The 11,436-nt window shown below is 44.6% G+C and overlaps 1 protein-coding gene across 4 annotated transcripts in view; it reads left to right on the top strand.

Annotated features, from left to right (window-relative positions):
- The window catches only part of PSD3 (pleckstrin and Sec7 domain containing 3), a 113,924-nt gene continuing 102,494 nt past the window's right edge, over window positions 7-11,436 (top strand). For all 4 annotated transcript variants that reach the window (XR_002433319.1, XR_002433320.1, XM_021380349.1 and 1 more), the window contains exon 1: window positions 7-88. Coding sequence is in view for 2 of the 4 variants with exons in the window: in XM_021380349.1 (XP_021236024.1) it covers window positions 68-88 (21 nt within the window). In the remaining 2 variants the exon portion in view is untranslated. The remainder of the gene's footprint in view (window positions 89-11,436) is intronic.

Raw genomic sequence — 11,436 nt, 5'->3', positions numbered from 1 at the left:
TGGGCGCCACGGCCCGGCGCGGCCTCGCGGGTGGGCGGCTGCGATCTGCCGCGGCCGGCGATGGGAGATGGACGAAGCCGGCCGAGCGGTAAGGGCAGCGTGCGGAGCGGGAGCCCCCCCGCCCGACGGGGGCACCTTTTCCCTTTCGTCTACTTGTCATTTTCCCCTCTTTTCACTTTTTCTTTCTTCTTCTTCTTTTTTTTTCCTTCCTCTTACTTTCTATTTTTTTTTAATCTTCACTTTTCTTTTGCTTTTCCTTCTCCCCCCCCCCTTTTTTCTTTTAGCTTTAACTTTTTTCCTTCTTTTTTACTTCTTCTTTTTGCCTTTCCTTTTTTCCTTTTTCCCTTTCCCTTTCCTCATTTATTCTTCTTTTCTTCATTTTCTTTTTTTTCTTCTTTCTCTTCTCACATTCCACAAGGACCAAAATCTCGGAGCCCGCCTGCACTCGCTGCTGCCAGATCAACAGCCGCACCAGGGAGGCAGCGCTGGGACTCTGTCCCGGGGCTGGAACTCCTATCTGCATCCTGCATGGTAGATTTTGCTTCTGTCTCCGTGTAACTTGTCAGTTTAACAAATCAGCACCCTTGCTGCACTGACAGGCTCTTCTAATCATGCCAAATTCTTGAATTAAAGGTGGTTTAGTGCAAAACCCAGCATCTTTGGCTAAGCTGTACCATTGTGCTTTTTGAGGAAGAGTAGGTTTCAGGCAAATTCATCAAAAATATAAAGTTTTACAGCATGGAACTTAGATGGATACATTCCTTCACAAACATCCTCACAAGATGTTGTTATCTTAAGACTTGCTGCAGTACACTGGAGCTGTACTTCTCACTTGGAGCATGTAGAGTTGTAATGATCTTGAACTTCACACAAACTCGCTGAAGATGCTAACTTCTCATGCAGACACAGTATTTCCATGCCATAAACAGCAATTATGTGGCTCCCACAGGGTGCCAGTTAGTACATTGTCAGGCAGAGCACATCTATGTGCTGTTGAAGCGATTTGGGTGTGTAATAGGTAACTGCAATTACTTCTGCTTTTGCAGCTTCAGTCACACTTTAATTCTGTCTGTGCGTAGGGCCATTAAAACAGGGAGAGAAACTCAAATGCAGTATTTCTAATGAAAATGCTTGATGCGTATCCAATGTTGGAAGCAGTTGTAATATAGTGCTGATAGACATCCAAGCCATTCTGGTTTATCTGGTAGTAAGGAGTCTCTTACTCTAAAAGCACTTACTCTAAGTGCTTTTTCATCAGTCATATCCTCAGTTGATGTGCTTTAGCAGATGTTGCCATTTTAACACTAGTTGTATGTCTGACCTAGATCTGTTAGTTTGTGCAGACTAGGAATTCAGCCATGCAGTTGGTGGTTTGGGAGTATGCCTTTTGTGTGAGAGGAGGTGAGGTGAAACCAGGTAGGAATCCCTATGGAAATGCCCCTGTTCAATTATAGCCTTGGTTTGCTGTAGACAGGAGTATAAGAAATTCCTTTGTGGTAGTGGTGAAGTTAAAAACAATTCCAAGTATGCTATGCATTGCTCTCTTCTAAACTTGACATTAAAAAAAAAATTAGGACTTCTTGATAGATAAAGAAAATTCTTGTTGTACCACTTACCTCAGTGAAGGAGGTCCTTTTGTGCTGCTGGTGCCCAAGCAGATTACCTGGCTTACTGTCGCCATTCCTACACCATCAGATTGAAGGAACAGCAGTGAGGATCCTCATGAACACACCTGATACCTTTTCTTCCTCTTCCTCCCTGGAAAGCTGCTGAAACTAAGGAAGCAAGAATGTCTTTGCTGTTGTCAAACTGGGTGGCTAGAAGACCTGGATGTAGTTCAGAGTGTTTCCCCTCTCTACCTTATCCCAGGAATGGTCCTTCTATTCTTGCCTGTGTTTCCAGGAAAGTTTTGCCTTTGGTTTTGCAGTTTGGAATTAAGCGACAGTTTGGCGTTTGATTCCTGTGGGATGAAGAGGCAGCCACCTGTGGGAGGGTTGTGGCTGGTGCTGCAGAGTATCTATGCAGACAAGTGCTTGTCTTGATGGATGTGCTCCTGGTCCAAGCGCCAGGAGCTCCAGCACTGGGGCTGGTGGCTGAGGCAACTGGAATCATGGCTGTCAGCATGCAGGAAGGATCCTTTGGCAGTGGCTGCGAACAGTCATTGTGTGCAGCATGGGTGGTGGCTTGAAATGATCTCTGCTCTGTGGTGATACAGGCTGGCAGGCCTGGGAGCTATAATGGATGTTTTCAGTCGCTCCTTTGTGTTGCTTTTTGGAGTTCCTCTGTTGTAAGGGTCCTGAGTGAGCAAGTGGCTTGGGTTCTTGTGGAAGCTGTGACTTGGGCGTGAAGTTTGTTGAGGGGCAGCACTAGGTAGAGGCTGTGAGAAGGAAGCAAAAGGAAGGGAGGAGTCAACATCTCGTGCATAAGGGTAGATGGGTCTCCAGTTTACCTGGTAGCAATCTGCCGTGCTGCTGCACTCTACCTCAGATCGGGGAAGCCCATGGGCTGGCCAAAGCTTGAAGATCAGGTCAGCCAGCCACGCACTGAAGCATCCCACTACATGCTGGCCCTGTGGCAGTGGGAGCAATGTGGCTAGTAGGACCTCCTTGCTGTGGCTTGCAGACCATACTGGAATAGTTGAGAGAGGCGTGTTCCAAGGATGTCCAACCGGAGTTCCTTCCCTCTGGAGGTTCTACTTAGGGGTGTCTGTGATCAGACAGCTCCTCCAAGCCATCACCATATGAAGCATCAGGGACACGGGCAGACCAAGGTAGATCTTGAGCAATTTGTGTCTTAAGTATCTGAATCTCCTTCTGAGGGAAATTCTGTGCTCTGGGACCCATGGTAGCTGAGATTATTTCCAGTCCTTTTCTCCTATTTGCACCGAGATGAGGCTGAGTGGTGGGGGTAGATATAGCACGTTTCTGTGGGATGAACAAGCTATTTCTGAGCAGTGGTAAGTGCCTGCCTGATGCTTTTAGCCCGGCCATACATGTCATATTCCTCTCAGGAATCACACCGTTTGAAGTATGCTCTTGCAGTATGTTTCCAGATGCTTTTTGTGACCATGTTCCCTCCTGTGTCAGAGGCTCCTCTTGCTGTCACACCAACTCCTGCCAGAGACCACATGTTCCTGGGATGCTTTTGCATCTGGGTCTTTGTGCTATGTGTCACAGTGACAAGAAAGATGGGTCGTGGATAGTCTTAAATGCAGGGTGGAGTGGAGTTTATTCTAGGTGAGGCTATGTTGCTGTGGTGTTGTATCAGAGGAATTGTCTAGCCCTCAAAGCTTGAATTGCTCCTGAATTGACTGTACTTCCTGGATGCTGTAAGCAAACAAGCCTGCTAGGGCACAAGCTGTCCATCAGAGGAGCACTGTGTTACCATCTCCACCAAGCACCTTGGACACCAGCTTCATCTGCTGGAAATGCACAGTGCTTGCTGTGGCTTGTTTTGCTAAACTGCACTGTAGAAAAAGACTTTCAGTGCCATGGCTGGTGGGATTAGCCTAAATAGACCGGCCTGGAGCAGGCTCTTGAGGCTAGGCTGTCAAAGCAGAAGCACTCTGGTAGCAGTCACACTTAACTGAGGACTTCACATTAAAGCCACAGCAATTTTTTTTGACACCTGGTAAAAGAACTGAACAAGAAGGTGTTGTCTTGAGTGTGCAACACAGTAGTTCAGAGCACTAAGAAAACAGTCCAAACAGCAGAGATTGAACAATGAAAGCCCCCCCTTTTTGGAGGAGCAGTGAATGTGGCATGCTCTCCCTTCTTAGCATGAAATGGCATAGTGGAAGAAGTGGCTTATCTCCAAACTGTACTCATTATTTTTTTACTACAGTTTTCAAACAGGAAGTGGCTCTAATAACCGCATCTTCCAGGCTGGGCAAAGGCCAAATGCAATGGCAAGATGCACTTAAGCCTGGAATATGGCTGTGTTTCAGCCCTGACAGAAGAACCCTTAACCAGGAAGGAACTTTTATCAGAAGATGACAAATTCTAGTATCAGTGAGTTCTAGTTTTCATCAGCTTTCTTTTGTGTAAAGTGTCTGTGGCTTAATGAAAGACGACACGTGTATCAGCTTTTCCACCAGTGGTACAGTTGTGCCAGCTGGCCCACTTTGTGCTGCTTGCAAGGAATGTATAACCTTTGGTGTCTTATGTCTTTCTACCATGGCTGGAATGGCCTGGTGGCTTGTGGCCATCCATGGGGTCACGGCTACCCGAGGGTGCCCGTGCTGGCACTCCCTGACTCATACTTTCTTACCAAGCAGTCTGCTCTTGCAAAAACATCTTTTCAGTCTTGCAGCAGAAGGCTCACATAAATGTCATCGGTGTGTCCTCCAGCTTCTGCCTCAGTTCTGCAAGGGGAAGACAGATCAGCTCAAACTTCGGACAGATTTCTGATCTGAATAACTTCTGTTAAGTCTAATTTAGACTCGGAAAGAACAGTGGAGGTGAATGCTGTAAAATTAATTTAAATAGGTGGTATGAAATAATCATGCAGAATCAAAGAGCTTTTGCTATGTTAGAGGCAGATACACGCACAGTTTTGTGTGCTCTGATGCTGCGTTGTAGCTCTACAGCTTGTCTTTGCTGCAGAGGAAATGCAGGTTTTTACACCTTTGCAAATGTAAATTCTTCCAGTAGCTCTTCTGAAGAATGGTTGTTTTCTTGTCATTTTTTTTCCCCCAGTATTGAGTTTCCTGAACTTGAGGTGCAAAGAATATTTTAGTCACTCTGGGCTGTCTTAGACCAACCACGTTTGTAACACTGATTTGAGAAAGGAAGAAGATGATCTCTCTTGGTAAACCCTCTTTCTTTAGTTCCATCAATAAACCCAGAATTTTTTACTTCAATGTAAGGGAAACGTAGGTGCTGCACTTGAGCTCTGCTAGTTCTCAAGTCTCAGCAGATGTTGGCCTGGGTTTTGGAAAAAAATTAGTTGCTTAAAGATACAGATGTAACTTCTGGTAGCCTCATGAGGAGCCGTATTTTAGCTTCTGTAGGGCTGAAATCTGTGTGGGGCAGACCTGTAGTCTATCTAAATGTTGTTCTGCCTCCTGAGGAACCTAAATATCGTGGAAGTGCAATACCTGCTGAACAGAAGCAGTCTGTCAGTTTGCTAAATATACTCAGAACAGATTGAAGAAAAAAAGTAAACGCAAGATGTCTAGTACATGCACTGATGAATTCTCTGAATAAAAATGCTGGCTTTGTGCAATTTTCCTTAAATCAGGCCTCCATCGTAATGCTGTCTGATATAATGAAGGAGAAATACTTGCCGTGACTTCTGATGTTTTAGATCTTTTTGCTCTCTCTGTTTTCTAAGAAGATGGTTCTTCATCCAGTGAGCAGCAGCATACCTCTTAATGAGCTTGCTTTGACTTGAGCTGTGCGCATACCATAGACGTAATGCATAGATGGCCATAGGTCCATACACCACGTGTCAAAAATCACTGACTCGGCAAACAGAAAACGCTGAGTGACCTTTAAAGTGTAATCATAAAGACTTTGAATTAAAATGCTGTACGCATTCACACAGTTACACTCAGACAGTGTCAGCCTTTGCATAATAAAAAACATTTAATTCAGAATAGCAGCTGACTGCTTCCTTACAGCTTCAGCCAAGCAACAAAGCAAACATTTCTTTAAGGGGGGAAAAACTGACGCACAGGTGTAGAACAAGATTAACAGACTGAAAACAAAATTTACCTGCAGCTGTTTGATTCTGCTCTAAGGAATGCATTTTTAGTTACTGTTCCCATGGCTTTTTTAAGAGGAGACTCGTGTGCCTAGTTTCTGAATTGAGCCTCTCATCAGACACTGAACTTTTGTGAAATCTGCCTTTGAGGAGGGAGAACAGCCTTGATAGTATCTGCCCTCTTTTAGTTCTACTCTCTTCAGCCTGAATGCTTCCCAGGAGTCAGTTCCTGGTAAACAAATTCTACCGCGTCCTGAGCACAATGAAAAGCCTGCAGAACCCCGTCTCCTTTCGGCAGATTCCTGGGGTGAGGGCACAGGGTGTGTGCTGGGGAGAGCCTTGCAGTGGGGACGAAGGAGCAAAGCCACCTGCCCCAGTGCTGAGCCTGAGGCCTGCCTTGTACCGGGACGTGACGAAGCCGGGTAAGCAGGTAAGAGTGCCGGCTGATGATGCCTGGGCCCACAGTCAGCCTAGGAGCCTGTAGGTGGTTGTGGATGCCAGCAGGTCCTTGGGAAGGGTTCAGCTTGGAGTTTCATGAGGAGAATGTGGTGGTCTCTATCTTTGTGGTGGATGTGTAGCCATTAAGCTTGTTTGCCCTCTTTTCAGCTCCTGTAGGCTTCTGGTTACCATGACATTGCTTTGCAGGGAGCTCTGTGGTTTGACTACAGGCTGTGTGAGGAACCATCTCCCTCTGCTTGGTTTGATGCTGACTCCTAATACCTTCTTTTGATGTCCTCTGAATGATGTATTAAAAGAGGTGGTGAATCACTTTTCATAGGCTTTTCCAGACCCCTTGTGACTGCACATATCTCTGCCATGCATTTCTCAGCCAGCTCCTTCCTTGAGTTGAAAAGCTGTACCTGACTTAGTCATCCCTTTGTATAATCCAAAATTTTCTGCTGGAGAATGATTGTATGGAGTGCCTTCACATTAGCCCTTTTCTCTCTCCCAGGTCTCCTGGCTCTTCACAAATCTCCCTGATAGTCAGAAATCATTTAAAACTGCAAACTGAGTTTTCTTCTCTCCCAGAACCTTTGCTAACATTGACATTGGCAGCTTCAGGTGAGATTTAGCCTCACAGAACTCCTGCTCTTTTGAGTCTTAATCTCTTTACTAATGCTTTAATTTAAAAATTGCGAAGACACATATTAGCATGTGGGAGTGTGTGTAAGGAAAACAAGAACATGGTGTACGAGGTCATACAAAAATAAAAACTACAAACCATCTCAGTGGTCTTTTTATGAACACCAGCTTTCTCTCAGTTCCCTCTCTGCTGTCAGTGCATTGGCTTTCAGCAGATAGCATGTTTATTTTAACTCTAGCTTTCCCCATTTCATCCTGTTAGTTTGGAAAGTGACTTAAGAGTAGCTCAACAGAAATAGCCTTTTCAGAACTATTAGCACAACCTGTCAGAAACACTAAGGCTTGCTGAGTTCACGCCCACACAGGAATTTTAAATGTGCTTAAAAACCAAGGGCTGACCATTAGCGGTGCCAGGCGGTTGGATGGTTTGTCCGTCCATGACAGCAGAGGCAGAGCTCTCAATGCTTGACTGTGAAGATTTGACCAGCAAATGGCTGCTTAATGTGGACAACTTAATGTGGAAACCTATCCATCATTCTTGCTTCTTTTATGTATTTCTTTTTATTTACTTTTTTTGAATCTAGTTCCTTTTCTAGTTACTGTGTTTCAGTGAATCTCTGAGGGAGATTCTGGGCTGTGGACGAGAACATTGGCATAGATATTTAAATTCTTCCTGAGAACATAAGCTCACCAGATCAAGGTATGTGATAGGCTTCTGAGAGGCATTTTGTGTCTTGCCAGGGATGCTGGTGAAGAAGTGAGGATCCTGGGATGGGAAGTGGTCTGTGTGTGTGGCTGTGAAGTCATCCACACTGATGCTGGGTGTACTTAATTCCCTTCAGCTGCACAGCAAGGAGGAAGGTGGTAATCTTTGGCAGGTGGAGCTCTGCACATAAGAGAGTGCAGAACAGGGGGCTATACCTGCGTGGTGTGCTGTAGCTCTGAAATCCCTCACACTACTCTGTTCCTTCTTGGACTTCCAGAACAATTGGAGTTGCATTTCTTTCTCTGGGTGTGGTGGCAGTGTTTTATTAACAAATCTTGCAGGGAATCCTCTGAGGGAACTTTCACTTCTCTATCCTGGTGCAGTCCTTAATGAGAAGTCCCCTTCCTCCTGAGGTATTTTTAACATGACTGGTCTTCTGCTGTCTCTTACTTGTGCTCCCGGAAGGATCAAGCTCGTGCACTCCACTACAAGTGCTGCTGGCATTTCCTAAGCAATCTCTTCATCCTCAGGGAAGGGATGAAACACCAGTGAGCTGGGACCTCTGCTGTCCCATGCCAATGCAAGATCAATGGAAAGGTCCAGTGTGTTGCTAGGAGGTCTGAGGGGTGAGGACTGGCATAAGCAAGCAAATGCAGACTCAAGTATGTTAAATGAGATCCATTCAAGAGACAGATACAGCCTCTCCAGCTCCCAACTAAGAGCCACGATCCCAAGGAATAGGCTTGATCAAACATGCAGAAAGTGCTGCAAGAGTGGTGAGTGAATGGGCAAGGACTTGCTGCTCTTCTGCCCAGAGCTCAGTCTGGACTGAAAAACAGTGTGTTTGTGGCTTATGAGAAGTGTATGTACAGCTGGGCTGATTTAAGGGGATTGATGCTTTGTGCGAGTGTCAACTTCTGTGGCAGTGACAATCACCAGATGCATCAAAGTTGGTGGTTAAAGCCCTGTGAGAGAACCAATTAAGAAATGAGCTGACCTGGATGCTCTTTCTTTGCTCTTGAGCTGAAGGAGAAGGCTTAAGCAGGAGTTTTATATCCCTTCCAATCTTGCTTGCTTTTAATCCTTGCTAATGCAGCCTGGAAAGCTCCATGAATGTTTGCCCAGCCCTTCTCTGAGCTCCTGGTTTCAGGGGCATTATGACTTCAGCAAGATTTAGGTGAGTGGCAGAGTGAAAGAATGAAAGGAGAGCTATTTTTTTCTCTTGATTTTCAGTTTTAACTCTTCATTCTGCTGTCTCTAAGGAAGAAGTACAATAAAGCAATAATCTTAAAACCAGCTCATACCTCATAGCATTTTCATTCTCTCCCTCTCTCTCTCTCTCTTTTTAATATCTCTTGTTTGGATGAAATAACATAGCCTTATCATTAAGCCTGGGTCCGGAGGCTATGAACTGCTTTACCTTTACACAACTTTATATTGCTATAACAGCCTAAATAGATGTTAGGCTTAGTTGTTTCTGTACACAAACTGCTTATATGGAATTCTCATCAGCTTCTGAGCGCTTCTGAAAATCAAGTTATCCCTTTCAGGTGCCAAGATGATGGTCTTGCAGACCCTGCTTAGGCACATGACTGTGAAATGTGGCTCGGTACACTGAAAAATCATTCATTTCTATTTGTTATTGGGTAGTGCAGAGAGCATTGTGAACCAAAGTGTCCGTGCTTTACAATAAGGTATAGGCAAATGTAGGCCCTTGAAAAATGTGTTTGCTGGCAGAGAAGCTCGGTGCAGCAGATATCTGTGAAGTCTTGAAGAGCAGTGCTGAGAGATGGAGATGCTGTATGGCATAGGTGCATAGATCAGAAATTCCTGACTGCCCAGGAAGTTGTCTGTTCTGCCCATTTTATTCACCGTTTCATTCATTTGTGGCATCAGCTAGAAATCTAACCATTGCATCCCTTAGCATCAGTCTGGGTAGAGTGTCATGGTTTTGTGATTCATTCTAAGAGCTAAAAAGCAATCCTAGCTTTGTTCTAAAAGCTAAAAAAGCAGAATTTTGCCCTTAATTTTGCCTTAATTTTGCCCGCATCCTCCACCAAAAATGTCAACGGTTTACGGGCGTTCGGCCCGGTTCTGTGACGAAGGGAATGGGAGATGCACGGGTCCACGCCCCGGGAAACGAGAAGAGGGGAAAAGGGTAAGGAGATGGCCCTGAGAGCAAAGAACAGCGGCAACAATCTGACGAGAAACAAACTAATTTACTAAGTAAGATATCGGAATGCAAAACAACACACTATAATACAATATAATTACAATTTAAGCTGATAAATCCAATACAGAGAGAGAGAATGTCCCAAAATCAAGGTAGGCCTTACTCTACTACCGACGATAAGACGGCTGGAGAGCGAGGTGCTGCCAAGACAAGAGACAGCGGAAAAAGGGACGAGGTCTCGTGATCTGCAAGTTTTTATACTGTGAGCTTTTATCTTTTCCCTCCGGCTGGAAAAATGGTAACAGAGGAGCAAAGTGCCGTGGGGACTGTAGTAGTCTTTCTCTTCTGAGAACTAGGTACATCCACTACATGATGTTATGATGTGGAATACCAATAACCGAAAATCACAAAACCATGACAGTAGAGTGAGTCTTCATCTGGCTCCGTAAGCTGCTCCTCACCAGGATATCTCTAAGAGCTTTTTCCTGCATGTAGCTGTCCCTTTTCTAGCCCTTCCTGACGCAAATCCTGCAAATGAATGCAGGCCTGAAAAAGCAGGAGAGACGTGGAACTTCTTCCATGCTTATATTTTATGCTCATGATACTATTCTTTGTGCCAGAAAGTCCTTGTTCTGTTTTTTGTTGTTGTTGTTGTTGTTTTGTTTTTGTATTTTCTTGAATTATTTAGCAGGCTAATGTTAGCAGATCCATCAAAGTAGCTGTAAGAGCTGTAGTGATAAATAGTTAGACCAGTGAATGAATGATTAATACATCCAAGAACCTCATAGATGATCTACTGCTCAGTTATTATGGATGTGTGCTGGACCAAATTCTTCAGCACTGGCTCAAGGCAGAGAGGTGGGAGAGGTAATTGGGAAAAAAAACAAACAAAAAAACAACAGGAAAGCCAGGAGCTGTTCTAGGGCATGGGGCAAGATGGTTATTTGCCACTACAGTCTTGGAAGAAAATGCAGCTGTTGGAGAGCTGGCCTTGAGGGAAAGTATAGACTTGTGATTTCATCTATTTCTGATTAAAGACCATGTGTTCTTGTGAATTATGTGTCTCCTATACTTTGAATTTCTGTTTGTAGCTGATGCTTACCTTAAGGTATTTGATGGAAGTGCACAGAAGTTATTAATGTCCTGGGGGGCAGGATGTTCCATCTGCCTTTTTTTTTTTTTTTTTTTTTTCCTTTTAGAGTATTTTTGTAAGAGAAGGCCTTTGCCAGTGTGAACCGTGAAATGACTTGTTACACTGTAAGAACTGCCTGCTTCAGACATAAGATATGAATATGAAGATTGATGAAGAATTTATAGAGTTAATGATTTATTTCATCTGTCACCTCAAACAAGAATTACAGGCTCTGTCTTGCCCAGCTAGGTAGAAACTTAGTGCTGACTGCAAACAGTATTTGCACTACAGTTTACTGCTGGAGTGTGTCTTGGAGATTTGATTTGTCCTCACCTGTTCAGAAAACTAATTTTAATGTTAGTCATGCAGCCTTTCTTTCCTCTGAGAAACTGGACTTAGTGTGTAAAATTGTTTCTTATGAGTGAGAAGTGTCGGGTGGATATGAGCCTGTGTGATGCCTGGATTCTTGATCTGTCCATCCATCCATCCATCCCCCAAGATGCCTCCGTGGGAGCCAGGAGGACCACCCTGTGCCTCCTCCTGACTGCAGAAACGAGTTTAACTTGTGTGGTGGGATCATAAAACGGTTGGGTTATTGTCCTGATGTAAACAGTGGTGGTCAGGCATGGGCTGCCT

This window comes from Numida meleagris, chromosome Z (assembly GCF_002078875.1).
Source record: "Numida meleagris isolate 19003 breed g44 Domestic line chromosome Z, NumMel1.0, whole genome shotgun sequence".
Classification (NCBI taxonomy): domain Eukaryota; kingdom Metazoa; phylum Chordata; class Aves; order Galliformes; family Numididae; genus Numida; species Numida meleagris.
The sequence above is the reverse complement of the archived record's forward strand: the minus strand, read 5'-3'. Positions and strand labels throughout refer to the sequence as shown.